The sequence below is a fragment of the Carlito syrichta genome, unplaced genomic scaffold (genome assembly GCF_000164805.1).
Source record: "Carlito syrichta isolate Samal-C Ts95f unplaced genomic scaffold, Tarsius_syrichta-2.0.1 Scaffold301873, whole genome shotgun sequence".
NCBI lineage: Eukaryota > Metazoa > Chordata > Mammalia > Primates > Tarsiidae > Carlito > Carlito syrichta.
In genome coordinates this window covers 140,917-158,864 of record NW_007245969.1, presented here as the reverse complement: position 1 = coordinate 158,864, position 17,948 = coordinate 140,917, and the positions used below count along the sequence as shown (strand labels likewise).

The 17,948-nt window shown below is 38.4% G+C and overlaps 1 protein-coding gene across 1 annotated transcript in view; it reads left to right on the top strand.

The window, feature by feature from the left end:
* Positions 1 to 11,490, top strand: part of NIPBL (NIPBL, cohesin loading factor) — a 193,958-nt gene extending 182,468 nt beyond the window's left edge. Inside the window, exons 43-47 of the mRNA XM_008055534.2 lie at positions 2,816 to 2,962; positions 4,931 to 5,205; positions 6,638 to 6,812; positions 9,451 to 9,639; positions 10,193 to 11,490. Of these exons, the coding sequence (XP_008053725.1) occupies positions 2,816 to 2,962; positions 4,931 to 5,205; positions 6,638 to 6,812; positions 9,451 to 9,639; positions 10,193 to 10,558 (1,152 nt within the window). The 3' untranslated portion in view covers positions 10,559 to 11,490. The remainder of the gene's footprint in view (positions 1 to 2,815; positions 2,963 to 4,930; positions 5,206 to 6,637; positions 6,813 to 9,450; positions 9,640 to 10,192) is intronic.
* The last annotated feature ends 6,458 nt before the right edge of the window (positions 11,491 to 17,948 follow it).

Sequence of the window (17,948 nt, the reverse complement as noted above, 5' to 3'; positions counted from 1 at the left end):
GTTGTTGGTAATTTCATGGGTATTGCATTGAATTGTAGATTGCTTTAGGTAAGATGGACATCTTCACAATGTTGATCTTCCAATCCATGAGCATGGGATATTTTTCCACTTGTTCGTGTCAGCTTTGATTTCTTTGAGCAGTGTTTTGTAATTTTCATTGTAAAGGTCTTTCACGTCTCTGGTTAGGAAAATGCCAAGGTATTTCATTTTTTTTGTGGCTATTGTGAATGGAATTGTGTTTTTTATTTGGGTTTCTGTTTGTTTATTATTGGTGTAGAGAAATGCGGTTGTCTTTTGCACATTTATTTTGTATCCTGAGACTTTGTCGAAGGCCTTTATCAATATAAGGAGGCTTTTGACAGATTCTCTTGGGTTTTCAAGGTACACAATCATATCATCTGCATAGAGAGATAACTTGACTTCCTCTTTTCCTATTTGAATACCTCTGATTGCCTCCTCTTCACTGATTGGCAATTTCATTGTTGTATGAACATCTTAAGAGTATACTTACAGAAACCTAGATAGTGTAGCCTATCCAAGCTATTGGTATAGCCTGGTATTCCTAGGCTGTATTCCCATACAGCATGTTACTGTAATGAATACTGTAGGCAACCATAACACAATGGTATTTACATATCGAAATGTATCTAAACATAGAAAAGGTACAGTAGAAATTTAGTATTATAATCTTATGGAATCTACTCATACTTGTGATTTGTCATTGACCAAAACATCATTATGTGGCATGTGACCAACTGTACTTTGTTTTTCCCCTGATAAAGTTTAATAATGAAGTAATAAAGTTTAATATGTAAGTTAGTCCCAGTAAGAGATTAGCTCAGCAATGATAAAATAGAGCAAGTACAACAATATATTATAATAAAAGTTATGCAAATGTGGTCTCGTACTCACTTTCTTTCTCTCCCTCATTTCCCTCTCCCCTGCCCTCCCTCTCCCCTTCCCTCTTCCTTTCTTCTCCCTCTCTCTCCTACCCCTCCTCATCCCTCAAAACACCTTATTCTATTGTACTCACCTGTTTTTGGACCATGGTTGATCATGGGTAACTGAAACCGCAGAAAGTGAAACTATGATTTTGATAATGGGAAATTATTGTAATTATAATTTGGACACTTTTGGCTGTTGCACAAGTTAATATATGTATTCGTTTTACACAACTATTTATGTAGCACCTGCTGTGTACCAGCCATTGTACCAAGAGATTAGAAGATAAAATAATAAAGATAGATGTAGTGTCTGCCCACATAGAGCTTACATATAAGTCTGTGTATATAGCAGCTTTTAAAAGAGCAAAAGAAATATTTTAATTACTTGTTAGCTTGACATCAGGCTTTTGCAATAAAGTAAAATTATAATTGCCATCATGTTGATACCTTATTGGATCTCTTCTTTGTAAGTACTAAATTAAATGTTTGGATATGTGATCTAGCAAATAAATATTACATATATTTCAGAAATGTCTGGAATATAATTCATCATCACCATTATCATCATCATGTCATCATCAATATTAAGCTTGCATTGTGTGTAGAACAATATACTAAGAGTGCAAAATGACATGATCTAGTGCTCTTGCCCTGAGAACATTTTAGCTCCGGTTTCGGGAATAGGACATAAGTAAGAAAATAAATAGTGATTAAAGTTAGCCTATCCTGATTGCCTGGTGGTTTATATTTATGACACTGCTCCGGTCCTTGTCTGTCTCCTGAACTTTATTCCTGTGTAGTTTCATTACCTGCTGTATGTCATCAACTGGATATTCTGTCATCTCAGAATTTGAAATGCTAAACTGGAAATCCAACTCTTATAATGCAGCACTTTCTCCCAACTACCTCCAACAAGGAGTCAGAGGAGGAGCACATCACTGAAGGCCTAGAGGGATTCGATGAGAGGGATCTACTATATAAAGCAGAGGAGGAACATGTTCTAGGCAGGGCAAAAAATGTGAATAAAAATACAAAGATAAGAATGCATGTGAAATAATGTAAAAGGTCATATTGAGGCATAGTGTAGACCTGCAGATCCTATAGTACAGATCCTGTAGATACTGACATGGCTTTCTGTTTATATTCTGTGTGATCATGAGAACGTTTCAAGTCTGTTAACGTCTCTTTTAAAGCAAACAACTGGTGGTAACCATAATTTTTTTCTTAAATTTTGCTACTTCGGAGTTTTTATAGTGTGAAACTGACAGCACTGTCAAAACAACTCTGACATTCTAAATTACAGATACAGAAGAAGCTAACAAATATTTTATGAATACATGTATGTTGTTTTTTTTTTAAACCCACATATTAGTACTATAATTACTACTTATTTTTGAGGGCAGAATAGTAACTGTGTGTAACTGATCTCCATATGGGTTAAATCCTTAGGAGCATAATGACATAATTAGAATTCACATTTACACTTTCTGATGTGGTATGGATTTCTCATAAAGATTTTATATACGCTATAAGAAAACTTTAAGGAATTTCACATGGGTACAATAAAAAATTTCACCTCTTTCTTGACGTATCATGGTGTAAGTCATTATAAAATCTTCTAAAATGGGTGTAAGATTATTTTATAAAAGCAATTTCTGTTCTCCTGCTTCCCTTTTTTTATACCTCCTCCCATCTCTCACTTTTTCCCCATCTCCCCCCTTCACCACCCCGCCACATTTGTCTGTCTTTCTGTCTCTTTCTAACATTAACTGAGGTGAAAGTACCCTTGTAATATTTTTTCTAAAAAAGCTTTTTGGATGGGTTTCTAGATTATCCTTTAAACATTTGTACCTTTTTTTTAAAATTTACAGAAAACAGAAGTGACTATGCTCTTGTATATAGCAGACAATCTAGCCTGTTTTCCATACCAGACACAGGAAGAGCCGTTGTTTATAATGCATCATATAGACATTACACTCTCAGTTTCTGGTAGTAACCTTCTGCAATCATTCAAGGAGGTAAGTTACACACATTACTATTCTTAATTCATCTATCAAAGTGCAGGCATGCTATTTTCACTGTTTTGTTTCTCATTACTCTTTTTTATTTTCACAGGTATGTAAAATATTTCTAAATGAACTTAATGAAATCTGGACAGTACTTGAATTGGGAGAGGCAGTGGATGTCATTTTATTTATTTTCCAAAAGATCTAAAACCATTCAATTTCTTAATAGTTAGGGTGAATTTTTAATACAGATATGGCTTGTTGTATTGACAAGCCATCCCACTTCTTTATTTCTCTCACTTTAAGCACTGACCTTCAATGTTTCATGCCCATTCATATATCCATTTAAACCCCATTTTAAAGCACCTTGCTATTCTGTAAGTCTTGTAATGCTGTAGATCAAAACATCACACATGAAAATACTTAGATATTTATAGATAGCTTATTTACATGGAAACATTTTATAACATCATTAATCATCTAATCCCTCAGCAACAGCATCATAATGGAGTTGTCATACTGTGTGCTCAAAATCTTCACTAAATTTTTTGTTATAAACCTTATGTCTTTTCTGTCATTTTTAGAAGGAAATATAATTGATTTAATTATAGAAGTATCTGGTAGGGCACTAGGCACATAGCAAGCACTCAGTAAATTCTTTTTTTTTTTTTTTTTTTTGAGTCAGGGTCTCACTGTTACCCAGGCTGGAGTGCAGTGTCACACTCACGGCCACCACAGCCTCGATCTGCTGGGCTCAGGTGATCCTTCCGCTTCAGCCTTCCAAATAACTGGAACTACAGGCGTGTGCCACCATGCCCTGCGAATTTTTTGATTTATTGTAGAGACGAGGTCTCGCAGGTTGCCTAGGCTGGACTCGAACCCTAGGCTCAAGCACTTCTCTCGCTTTGGCCTCCCAAAGTGCTGGGGTTACAGGCGTGAGCCACCGCACCTAGCCAGTTAATTCTTTACAGATTGGATGGACTATTCTCATGTGCCTAACTGATACAAGTAGGTCTCATTTTATAAAACTATAGTGCTCAAAACTCAGTCTTATCAAACTAGTAAGTCAGGGAATTCTTTTAGATGCTTCCTAAGGCTGGAATTACAGCGGTATGTAAACCATTCCTACCTGAAGTGTGGAGCACAGACCAGCAGCACTTACCTGAGAGCTTGTTAGAGCTGCAGAACCTTAGGCCACACTCCAGACCTACTGAAACAGAGGCATATTTTTAACAAAATCCCAAGGATATTAACATGCACATTTACGTTTGAGAAGTTACTAATTTCCTTCATCTTTTTTTTTTACCTACTTACTGGTGCAAATACATTTGTGAATGTTTCTTCTATTTTATTTAACAGTTAGGTTTTAAATAATTGCTTTTGTAACTTTGCCCCTACACACACACACACACACACACACACACACACACACACACACACACAAAGCACATCTGCTTAAATCCAGTTGACTTTGTTTCTTTTTAAGAGCTAACATTTTCATAAAGTACAAAGAAACAGAATTTAAATACTCAAGAAACATTACATATTATCTCACCAAAAAGTTTTTGAAGTGTTTGATAGAAGCTTAGGATGTTCAAGCTTACTGTAGTTTCCTCAGTTAATTTAAAATTATTACTTTTTCACTATAATGGCTTACTTATATACCAAATTGATACTTCTATAATTTATATCTTATCAATATTCCTATAAGAAAAGTATTTCCCTCTGAATGATATCTTAGAAGGACTTTTTTGAAGGGAGTGATTGTGGGGGAAGGGTTGGGTTTTATATATGATTTTACTTTGTCTTGAAAACTAATTTTCCCCTAAGGGTTCTATCTCTAGTTGTTTATAGAAAGTCAAGAGGTTTATAAAATATTAATTTAAGGAAGCTTTTTAAGCTGTTGAATGGAGCATACTTTTATTTGTTAGTGGTATTTTGTTTTTATTGTTTCAAACAATAATTTTCTCTTTCTTTCAGTCTATGGTAAAGGACAAAAGGAAAGAGAGAAAGTCATCACCTAGTAAGGAAAATGAGTCAAGTGAGAGTGAAGAAGAAGTTTCCAGACCTCGAAAGTCAAGGAAACGTGTAGATTCTGATTCAGATTCAGATTCAGAAGATGATATAAATTCAGTGATGAAATGTTTGCCAGAAAATTCAGCTCCTTTAATTGAATTTGCAAATGTCTCCCAGGGTATTTTATTGCTTCTGATGTTAAAACAACATTTGAAGAATCTCTGTGGATTTTCTGATAGGTAAGGTTACATCAGCAATGCGAGAAAAACTTTACTTTGTTCAAATAGTAAAGAAATATGATGAAACCCAGTTTTGATCCCATGCCTACTTTAATATTAGAAATATTTCTTTTTTTAAAAAAAACTTAGGTGGGGTGGTTCATGCCTATAATCCCCGCACTTTAGAGAGGTAGAGGCGAGAGGATTGCCTGAGCCCAGGTGTTCGAGACCAGCCTGGACAATTTGGTGAAACCTCATCTGTGTAATAATCAAAAAATGAGCTAGGAGTGGTAGCACATGTCTGTAGTTTCAGCTACTTGGAAGGCTGAGGCAGAAGGATTGCCTGAGCCCAGTAGGTCAAAGCTATAGTAGTAGTGATTGTGCCACTGCACTCTAGCCTGGGTGACAGAGTGAGACTCTGACTCAAAAAAAAAAAAGGAGTTTGTTTCTCTGTATTGTTGTACAGCATTCAGTTGTATAATACACCATAATTTATTCATTCTGTTAATGGAGAAAAGGCATATTCCTTTACTTGGTAACATTGCATTACAAATTAAAGGGCATATTTTGTTGATTTCCTTTAAAAGTTCTCATTAGAGAATCAAGCTAACCTTAAAATAGGTTACAAGTTTGCGTATCTTAAATAGCTATGAAGTAACAGATATAGACAAACTAGGCTGAGCTCTAGCAAAAACCTTGTAGTCTTTAAAGTACTCTGTAAAGTAAGAGAGGAAAAGCACTGGTTACTGTGAACACCCTGTTGTTTTACTCACCGTTAATCATTAAAGGGATCTGTTTTCTGCTTATACCCATGGAACTTTGATCATCTTTTACATTCATTGACACCTCAGATTAGGAGTCACAAAGTCAAATGTTAATAGGGAATGTATAATAAAAAGAGTAAAGTGGATCTGGTCCAATTGTAAAGAGTGTATTTCATGTAAAGAAGTCATTTAATGTCATTGAAATGGAGTCTTCTCAGATTTCCGTAAACTTGTTGCCACACGAGGGTGGGCACATGAGGCCTGAGCTGCCACTTTTTCAAGAGATGCTAGAAATACACATTTGTATGAGGAATATCTTGATGTTAAATGTTGGCAACTAATTTGAAATAATTTAAAACCCTGAAAGTTCTTGGCAGTAGTACTAAGGAGTTGAAAAGATGTTTAAGTTGGGTTGGCCCACAGTGTGAAATAGATGTGTCTTCTGGCTGCTGTAGAGAGAATTAATAGGTGAGAGGCAAAAAGTAGGAGGTGAACCAGTTAGGCCATATTAGCAATGGTACTGAAGCTGTCCTAGGATCATAATCAGGGTGTTATGGAATCAGACATGAGAAACTACCACTAATTCCATTAAAATTATGCATCTCACCTATAATGGGATTTCTCCTAATATGTTGCGTCCATAGATTCAGGTATCTTTTAAATTTTTTTATTTTGTTTTTCCAAAACAGTAAAATTCAGAAGTACTCTCCATCTGAATCTGCAAAAGTATATGATAAAGCGATAAACCGAAAAACAGGAGTTCATTTTCACCCAAAACAAACACTGGACTTCCTGCGGAGTGATATGGCTAATTCCAAAATCACTGAAGATGTGAAGAGGAGTATAGTAAAACAGTATCTAGATGTGAGTAGAAAAACCAAAAGTATTTACTCCTCATAAGGGCTTTTTCGAAAAGTAAATTTGAGGAAGAGGTGGAGATAAGCTATCTCCTTTACATTGAATGTAAGCTTCATGAACTTCTATATTATTTTTCTGTATGTGGTCTTAATAAGTTGCTATAAGCTTGCCTTCCCCATTGTGCTCATTGCATCATAATTATTTCTTCTTAGGAAATAACAGCCCACTAATTACTTTAGTGAAAATGAAAGATTACAGGAAAACGTAGCTGGGTATGGTGGCTCAAACTTGTAATCCCAGGACTTGGGAGGCCAAGGCGGGAGAATCGCTTGAGGCCAGGAGTTTGAAACCAGCCTGGGCAATATAGTAATACCTCATTTCTACAAAAAAAAAAAATTAAAAGTTAACCAGGTGGTGGCATTTGCCTGTAGTTCTAGCTTCTCAGGAGGCTGCGGCAGAAGTTTCACCTGAACCCAGGAGGCCAAGTCTGCTGTGAGCCATGATTGTGCCACTGCATTCCAGCCTGGATGACAGAGTGACATTCCAACTCAAAAGAAGAAAGAAAGATTATAGGAAAATGTATGTGTGTATATTATAGTCATCCCCTGGTATTTATGAAGAATTGCTTTCAGGATACCCCCAAATTCATAGATATTCAGGTCCTTGATATAAAATGGCATAATATTTGTATATAACCTATGCACATCTTCCTATATTCTTTAAGTCATCTCCAGATTTAATAACTTAATATAGGATAAATGGTATGTAAATAGTTGTTATAATGCATTGTTTTTTAATTTATATTATTTTTTATTGTTGTATTATTTTTATTGTGTCTTTTCCCAAATATTTTTGATCCACGGTGGGCTAACTCCACAGATGTGGAACCCATGGATATGGAGGACTGACTGTATTTTTAATTCAATGGATTGCTATATTTCATACATGTAAAACTACCAACATTCATCCTCTTACCTTGTTTGGCCATTCTGTTCCTCTCCTTTCTGACAACCAATATTATTACTTTAACATGTATTCTTACACATGTAATACAAGTTTATATATCTGTATATCTCTTGTATATATTCTCACTTAACAAGTATGTGAGTATGTTTATGTAAAATGTACTTTTAAAAGAGGAAAATTCATAGAGACAGAAAATAGAACCTCAGGCCCAGGGGTTCCCAGGGGCTGGGGAAGGGATAAGTAGAGAATTATTGTTTAATGAGTACAGAGTTTCTCTTTGCAATGATGAAAATCTCTGGAAACGGATAGTGCTAATAGTTGCACAGCATTGTGAATATACTTAATGCCAGTGAATTGCACACTACTTATATATATTTTACCACCAAAAAATTTTTTTAAGAATTTTTGAAATGTCTTTAGAAGGCTGTCCTAAAAAATCAAAATGAAGTTTTATACACTAATCTACTTAAAGCAAGTAGCTAAACATAAAAAATATGGTTTTTTTGAACCAAAAATGAAATCTACACAATTGATTTTATGCTATTCATAGACTTTGCAAACCTTATACTCTGAGTTGAAAAAATATTTTAGTTGCCCTTTAAAATTTGTCAATACTCTTTGCTTCCTCTTGTATCCTTTTATCTTGGCAGAAAGCAAAGAAGACCGATACTAAAGATGTCTATCGGTAATTATTATCACCTGCTTGCTTGATGACTTTGAGGATCAGCAGACTATGGCTTATGGGCCAAATCTAGCCTATTACCTGTTTTTGTAAATAAGATAAAGTATTTGTTTTTTAGTTGGAGTCTCACTTCATTGCCCAGACTGGATGGAGTACAGTGGCATGCTCGTGGCCACCCCAGCGTTGACCTGCTGGGCTCCAGCGACCCTTCTGCCTCAGCCTTCCAAGTAGTCAGAACTGCAGGTGCACACTACCATGCCCAGCTAATTTTTTTTTTTTTTTTTTTTTTTTTGAGTTGAAGTCTCATTCTATTGCCCAGACTGGAATGCAGTGACCACTTCCGGCCACTGCAGCCTCGACCTGCCGGGCTCCGGCGATCCTTCCGCCTCAGCCTTCCCAGTAGCTGGAATTACAGGCGCGCACTACCACTCCCGGCTAATTTTTTTATTTTGTTGTAGAGATGAGGTCTCGCCTGCTCAGGCGGGTTTTGAACCTGCGGGCTCAGGCAGTCCACTCACCTCAGCCTCCCAAAGGCGTGGGATTACAGGCTGAGCCACCGAGCCTGGCTTTTTTTTTTTTTTTTTTTTTTAAGAGACCAGGTCTCACCATGTTGCCAGGCTGGTCTCAAATCTGCAGGCTCAGGCAATCCTCTCGCCTCGGCCTCCCAAAGTGCTGGAATTACAGGCTTGAGCCACCGTGCCCAGCCAAAATAAAGTTTTATTGAAACATGCATGACCATTTATTTACATATTATCTATGGCTGCTTTCATACTACAGTGGCAGCATAGTATGGATAGTTGTGACAGACTGTATGGCCTGCAAAGCTAAAATATTTGGTATTTGGCTCTTTACAGAAAATGTTTACCAACCTCTGACTTGTACAATAGCTAAGATCTATTTCACCCACACTGAACTACTGCCTACAAAACATTTAGGAAGTTGACAACCATGCTTGAAATGTTTACTTAAAACTCGGAATTTATATGTTTTCTGTAGTTTAAACTTCTCATGGAACACCTGGACCCTGACGAAGAAGAGGAAGAAGGGGAGGTGTCAGCTAGCACAAATGCTCGGAACAAAGCAATTACCTCGCTGCTTGGAGGAGGCAGCCCTAAAAACAATACAGCAGCAGAGACAGAAGATGATGAAAGTGATGGGGAGGATAGAGGAGGAGGCACTTCAGGGGTGAGGCGGAGGAGGAGTCAACGTATTTCGCAGCGTATTACGTAAAACGATTTTTATGTGCTTATATATGTCAGTCTATTAAATGTACACCAAGTAATGTAATACTTATAAGAAAAAACATTTTGTAGATAGAGATTCTCTACTTAACCATTTATACATCCTTTTGTAGAAAGTTTAACATAAAAGACAATAAAAAAAACAAATGAGATTTATCCAGCATAAAGGGTTATTAATTTTCCTTTGGATTGTATTAATGTGTGTTATTCTTTTTATTGTTGCTAAGTTTTATGTAGCTTTATGGTTCATATGTATATATAATTTTATATATCAATAAGAGTAAAGACACGGGTACAAATTAAGAATTATATGGTTTTACAAGTATATGTTAACCCCTTGGCGCTGGCGGTCACGGTGCGTCTCATTGCCGGCAATGGAAGTGTGCTGGGAAATCCCAACTCCCGGCGTCAAGGGATTAAAAGCAATAAAAACAATAATTTCACTAAAATTATTTTGTGTAACACTTGGTCTTTTTTCCCCCCTCCCAATGTTTTAGTCATTGAGAAGGTCAAAACGAAATTCAGACTCTACGGAGTTGGCAGCACAGATGAATGAAAGTGTTGACGTCATGGATGTCATCGCTATTTGCTGTCCAAAGTACAAAGATCGACCACAAATTGCAAGAGTAGTACAGAAAACCAGCAATGGCTTCAGTGTTCAGTGGATGGCAGGCTCCTACAGTGGCTCCTGGACTGAGGCTAAGCGCCGTGATGGCCGCAAACTGGTGCCTTGGGTAGACACTATTAAAGAGTCAGACATTATTTACAAAAAAATTGCTCTAACGAGTGCTAATAAGCTGACTAATAAAGTTGTTCAGACTTTACGATCCCTGTATGCCGCCAAGGATGGGACTTCCAGCTAATGAATTTGTACATGCAGCCAAATTTACAGGAATTTTTTTTAAAGGCAGAAAAACTTGAAATATCAACATTCTGGCAAAAAAAAAAATCAGTTTTATGAAGAGTAAGAGTGGAACCTGGGATGCAGGAACAAAAGAAGGAAATGTTGGGCAAACATTTTTGTGGGAGCTCCCTTCGCTGTTGTGCAGCAGAAACAGATTCTCAGTTCATTTTTACTCCCACTGTATTATAGTTTAACAAAAATTGTTTATATCTTGGAAAAAAACTTTCTGTTTAAAAAAATAAACAAGTGAATGTTGGAAATTAGTCTGTTAATGTTCTTAATAAAGTGTTCTTGGAGTTTAACCTAGCAGCGGATGGCTTTCTTTAGCTTAGCCCAGTTTCCAGGGAAGCATTGTTTTCTCCAGGCTGTAAAATGGCAGAATCTCCTGGATATATAATTTATTCTGTTGAAAAAAAAAAGCATGCAGTATCTATGACCTATCTGCAGAAGGAGTTTTTGTAAATGTAGATTTTGATGTATTAGGTCACCCTGAAAACAATACAAGAAAAGGGATCCCCAGGCAATCTGGTGGAGCGAATACTGCAATAAATTTTTTTACTTCTCTTTGTTACTTGTCTGTTTCCATTTGAATTTCTTATTGTAAAAATCTGTTTAAATCCATTTATATTATTTTGCAGTCTTTTATGTAAAATTTATTATATCACTGGTTTTCAAAGCAAAACATAAAATATTGTTTATACAGTTTGTATAGGCTGACTTCTGAATAATTGGTATCTATTATTTTCATTCCCATAAGAGGGTGTAAACAATTAACTCCAGGGTTTTATTGTATCCTGCAATATTTAGTATTAACTATATATGATTTAGCACTGTGCCAAACACATTTTCAAGAGTACATTTTGATATAAAAAGAAACTATAGTTTATTCCTTGTATGCTTCAATTTCTTTCTAGTGATGTCATGATGGTAATATTTGTTTTTTAAACCTCGGGTAAAGGTAACAATCCTATTTTTGGAAAACCAGCTTTTCTCTTAGTTAGAATGATGCCATGTTATTTTAGAAATAGAATTGAGATGAGTATGACGCTTCATAATTACACTCACTACTTTTTTTCGCAAATTATTTTTAATGCTAATAATAATTTTTACTTGTTGAGATGTTTATTCATTTTATATTCTGAAAGTCCTATCATATGTCTTTTGGGAGCAGTTATTTATACATTAGTTACTACACATATCTTGACTGAATTGGGAGGAAGATGTTTAATCATTTGATTTGTATAGTTGACACTCAGAAATAATGCCTAAAATTTATACTGAATGAGGTCTGTTACAAGTTTAATCCTTTTTTAAAATGTGTACTTATTTTTAAATGAAAAACTGACCTCTAGAATGCTGTTGGATGAAATTGGCAAATAAATGAAAGTATTCAATTTGTGGGGAAGATTGACATTGCCACAAGATTCATTTTTGTGGCACCTATTAAACCACTATGAAAATAACTTTTCAGGGTCTATTTCCTACGTGGAATGCTTTCGGAAGGCTTTCTGGAGACAAATGTTTTTCTTCGCTTTCTCCCCTTTCATTGCATGTTTTTCTTCCCTTTTACTGTGAACTTTTTGCGACAACTAGACTGGGTTTGTTCTTTTTTTCCTCTTGAAGTTTGTTTATATCAAAGGATTTGAGAAAGTTTATGAAAACAGTAATAAATGAAAAAAAGTAAAATACCAGTTAGAATACGAGAATATATATAAAGTCCATCTTAGAGAGTATGAAGAATTGAAATGTGAGCAAAAAAGGGCAATTTTGAAAACTGTACAGACCAGTTGTGGTGGCTCATGCCTATAATCCCAGCACTTTAGGAGGCTGAGGTGAGAGGATTGCCTGAGCCCACAGGTTCAAGACCAGCCTGGGCAACTTGGTGAGACCTCATCTCTACAATAAATCAAAAAATTAGCTGGGTGTGGTGGCGCATGCCTGTAGTTCCAGCTACTTGGAAGACTGAGGCAGAAGGATCACCTGAGCCCAGCAGGTCAAGGCTGTGGTTGCCAGTATGCCATTGCACTCCAACCTGAGCAACAGAGTGAGTGAGATTCCAACTCAAAAAAAAAAAAAAGCTGTGTACAAAGATGCATGCTATCATTTAATTCTCACAAAACTAGTTATATATTTTAGCCCCATTTTGTAGCTAAGGAAAACAGGCTTGGGAGGATTCAGTGGTTTGCTAATAAATGTCATAATAGGGATTTAAATCTATAATTGAAGTAATTGTGTTTCACTCCTGTAAGCCAGTTGAACATCAAGCGTTAAAGGAGATGATCCTTACTGAAGTAGAGGATCCTTGCAGTGTTCTTGGGAATCCCATTTGGAGTAAGCTTCAGGAAGCAGGTGCATAGTACTAAGTGTTGGCTCAGCTGGTCATAGATGAGTTGCTGGGTCTGCCAGCCTTTGGAACTTTAGCAATTTTAGAAATGAGAAGTTTGGAATTTTTTTTTTTTTAAATCAGAGTCTCACTCTGTCACCCACACTGGAGTACAGTGGCACGCTCACGGCCATCGCAGCCTCCACCTGCTGGGCTCAGGCAGTCCTGCCTTAGCCTTCCAAGTAGCTGGAACTATAGGTGTGCGCTACCACGCCCGGCTAATTTTTTTATTTTTTGTAGAGACAAGGTCTTGTCAAGTTGCCCAGGTTGGTCTCAAACCCTTGAACTCAGGCAATCCTTTCGCCTCGGCCTCCCAAAGTGCTGGATAACAGGCTTGAGCCACCACAACCGCTATCTTCAACTCTTAAATATACAAGCCAGTTCTCAAAGATGATCTTTTAGGTCTTAACATTAAATTAAGGCCATGGCAGTCAAATATACAAAACCGAGCGTTTCTTTTTAGAAACAGGGTCTCACTCTTACCCAGGATGGAGTTTAGTGGCCCCATCATAGCTCACTGCAGCCTCCAACTCCTGGACTGAAGTGATCCCGCGTCAGCCTCCTGAATAGCTAAGACTACAGGGGTACACCACCATGCCTAGCTAATGTTTTAAATTTTTTATAGAGACAGGGTCTCCGTATGTTGCCCATGGATCCTGCTGCCTCCTCAGTCTTCCAAAGTAGAGGGATTACAGGTGTGAGCCACTGTGCCCTGCCAAACTTTTTGAGTATATTGGGGATTAACAAAGTTTAGTCTTACTCTATGGTTTGTTGATTAATTACTACAGATTAATCTTATCATGTTTTATTGGCCTGTATTGAAGAGAAGATAGATTATAGATTTGATACAAAGATTTTCAAGTACCTCGTCACTCTTTATATTAAATGAAATTTTAACCTTGTTGGAGTTATTTTTAACAAAGAATACCTAGTTTTTAAAAGATACCAAAATACACATGGCAGACAATTCAGTGATTCCTAGAACTTTCTAGAATCTAATCTCTAATAGAAGAAATGCTGAGCTTTCAGATAAAATATATAGCATATTCTGTTGATAGATTATTTGAATTATTAGCAGGTAACTGAAGCACAAGGGCAATTTTTGATGACTGTTGTCTATTATTGTCTCATGAAGACAGGTAAGTCAAGCTGATGTTTGTCCAATGTGGATTTCATGATCAGCAAGCAAATTTATCATATTTTTATTTAGAAAGAACTTGAGAAGCACATGGGTTTCCCTCCCCCCAGCACACCACTTTATATATTTTTATTTTTATTTATTTATTTTTTTAGTTGGAGTCTCACTTTGTCACCCAGACTGGAGTGCAGTGGCCACTCCCGGCCACCGCAGCCTCGACCTGCCGGCTCCGGCGATTCTTTCGCCTCAGCCTTCCGAGTAGCCGGAACTACAGGTGCGCTACCACGCCCGGCTAATTTTTTGATTTATTGTGGAGATGAGGTCTCGCCAAGTTGCCCAGGTGGGTCTCGAACCCGCGGGCTCAGATAATCCACTCATCTCAGCCTCCCAAGGCGCTGGGTTTACAGGCTGAGCCACCAAGCCCGGCTTTTTTTTTTTTTTTTTTGAGTTCGAGTCTCACTCCATCGCCCAGCCTGGACGTGCAGTGGAACACTCGCGGCAACCCTAACCTGCTGGGCTCCGGCGATCCTTCTGCCTCAACCTTCCAAGTAGCCGGAACTACAGGCGCACGCCACCACGGCCACTAATTTTTGATTTATTGTAGAGACTCGGTCTCGCCAGATTGCCTGGGCTGGTCTCGAACCGGTGGGCTCAGGCAATCCACTCTCCTCGGCCTCCCCGAGTGCTGGGATTACAGGCTGAGCCACCGAGCCCGGCCTCCCACCACTTTCAGGTGCACAAAGAAATTCATCCTGATCAGTACCTCAATATCCAAGTGGTCTGCGTCTTCAGAACTGTCGATATGGACCTTAAACTGGAATGAGATTACTTTTGCAAATATAAAACCTCTGATTACCCGCTGGAAACGATAATGTAATTTGAGACACTTGGTAGTAATTTTTGCTCTGTAAAAATCCTGCACGTGGCTCAGCCTGTCATCCCGCGCCTTGGGAGGCTGAGGTGAGTGGATTGCCTGAGGCTGCGGGTTCGAGATCCGCCTGGGCAACTTGGCGAGACCTCATCTCTACAATAAAAATCAAAAAATTAGCCAGGCACGCCTGTAATTCCGGCTACTTGGAAGGGCTGAGGCGGAAGGATCGCCGGAGCCCGGCAGGTGAGGCTGCGGTGGCCGGGAGCGGCCGCTGCACTCCAGCCTGGGCGACCGAGGGAGACTCCGACTCAAAAACAAAACAAAAAAAATCCTGCGGGTTTGAACTTGGCTGTGTGCCCTGCTTATTTTAAAACTGAAGTTTGGGCCGAGCTCGGTGGCTCCGCCTGTAATCCCAGCACTTTGGGAGACCAAGATAAATGGATTGCCTGAGCCTGCGGGTTCGAGGCCAGCCCGGGCAGTTTGGCGAGACCGCGTCTCTACAATAAAGCAAAATTAGCCGGGCGTGGTAGCGCGCAGACGGCTCAGGCGGAAAGGGCGCCGGCGCCCAGAAGGCCGACGCTGGGTGGCGTGCGTGTGCCGCGGCACCCCAGCCTGAGCGAGAGCGAGGCAACTCAAAAAAAAAAAGTTTGTCCAATTCTCTAGCTAATTTTTGCCATAGGAAGCATCAAACCCCCGTGTGTTTTGCATGACCACGTGGGTGAGTGCCACCAGCCCACTTTCCTTCTTAAGACCCCAGTTGCACATGGCTTCATTGCTCAGAGTAATGCAACATACGCACGATATTCTTCTCATCGGAATCTTGAAAATGAAAAGCGTTTCTTGTCATGGCAACGCCCATTGGCCCGTCACTCAGCTTCAATCATTCTAAATTTCTGCCGAAACTTGTTTGGGCTGTACCCCCATGAACTGCCCTCCCCCCATCTTTTTGAAAACAAATCCCAGACGGTATATTATTTCATGTATGGATATATCAACTTTAAATATTAATAAATACTCCCTTGACATCAAAGATCCAGTAAGTGGTCAAATCTTTAATTTTCTTATAAATGTCATTTTTGGGGTCTTATTCTGCAGGTTTCTTCGTCTATCTTTTTTCTTGCAAATTTTTATAAGGAAACTGAGTTGATTTTCCTTGGGTTCTTTAGGAAGTAGTTGGTTCTGAATAGAGGGTCTGCAGTTGTTTTCTGGCTTTAAATTCTTTTATCTGAATTTATTGTAGGTTTGAGAGATACTAGATCTCTCTTCCAAATTCATAGCGACTGGTATGAATACTTATTGACACTGGAGCATGCATAACTAGAACAGAGGTATCCATACAGTGATAACAAAGTAAGGAGAGAGGTCGACTTTTCAGGAAGATGGCGATAAATGTTGTTTAATCCTTTGAATTTGAGTTGACAAATACCAAGCAGGCAGCTGGAGGTGGAGAATTAAAGTAAGGAAATGGAATTTTAGACGCCAGACGATGCCCTTCATCAAAGTTCTTTTTGTTGGTAATTCTGTGTTAACACACTGCTTGAAATATGTGAGCCACAGACTGGGATTCTTTTTTATGCTATAGCTTGCAGAGTATTACATTGTTGAATGAAATTTTGCCTCTACCTTTTTTACTTGTGGCTTTTTTCAGTCATTGTTTAATCTCAGTCACTTAGAACTTTGGCAGTAAAAAATTATTTTGTGTGACTTAATCAAATATAGTGAGTGTCCTCACCCTTTTATTGGCTTTTCTTCTGCTAAGAAATGGCAATATAAGTTTTTCTTGATTATAACAACCTGGAGTTTTAATTTAGACTTAATCTTATTAGATTTAGACCTGGAACAAAGAACAGAAAAAACTCATTATGATCTAAGTTGGTCATAAAATATAAACCAATAATGGATCTCCATATTCCATAGTTTTAAAAATATTTATAGAGTCATGAGGGATCTGAAAAATCACTTAGTCCAGATACTTTTAACCACTTTGGAATTTATGAACCCCTTTGAGAATCTAATAAAAGTCATGAACTCTCTCCTCAGAATATGGAATGCATTCATACCCAGAATGGTGCATACAATTTCAAGGTTTTCGTGGTCACCCCCACCCTCTTTGCATCTTTGGCCCTCATCAGGAATCTGTAGACTGACTATAGGTTGATAGATCCTGTTCTAATCTAAACCCTACTTAAAGTGAAATGGAGGTTCACAAAGGTGAACTGATACCCCCAAACTGCATGCCTACTTAGTAGCAGACTTAGTTGTTTTTAAAAGGAATTATTATTATGATTATTTAGAAAGTTCTTATTCAGTCTCCTGTTAAGATCTGATTGTAGGTTACTTAATGGCTAAAGTTTGTTGTTTTTTCTATACGTTTTTAGATCTTCTTTTATACTCTTAGATTTTTTGATGCCTACCATCCTGTTAGCTACATGAAGGAGAGATGCAATATTTTATTGTGTTTTAATTTTTTTCTTTTTTTTTTTTGAGTTGGAGTCTCACTCCGTCGCCGAGACTGGGGTGCAGCGGCCGCTCCCGGCCACCGCAGCCTCGACCTGCCGGGCTCCGGCCATCCTTCCGCCTCAGCCTTCCGAGCAGCCGGGACTACAGGCGCGCGCTACCACGCCCGGCTGATTTTTGATTTATTGTAGAGATGGGGGCTCGCCACCTTGCCCGGGTGGGTCTCGAACCCGCGGGCTCAGGCAATGCACTCGCCTCAGCCTCCCAAAGTGCTGGGATTATACAGGCTGAGCCAAGGAGCCGGGCCCCATGTTTTAATTATTTTCTACGTCACCGGGCCGGATGCAGAAGACCGAAACTGGGATTGGTAACACGACTTCATTTTCAAGTCAGAAGATGCAGTCTGAAGCCACGAAGTCTGGTAAACAGCCGCTTAGCATCTTAGGTAGGAGCTTACTCAGAGAAATCCAAGAGTTTAGCCGGGCGTGGCGGCGCGCGCC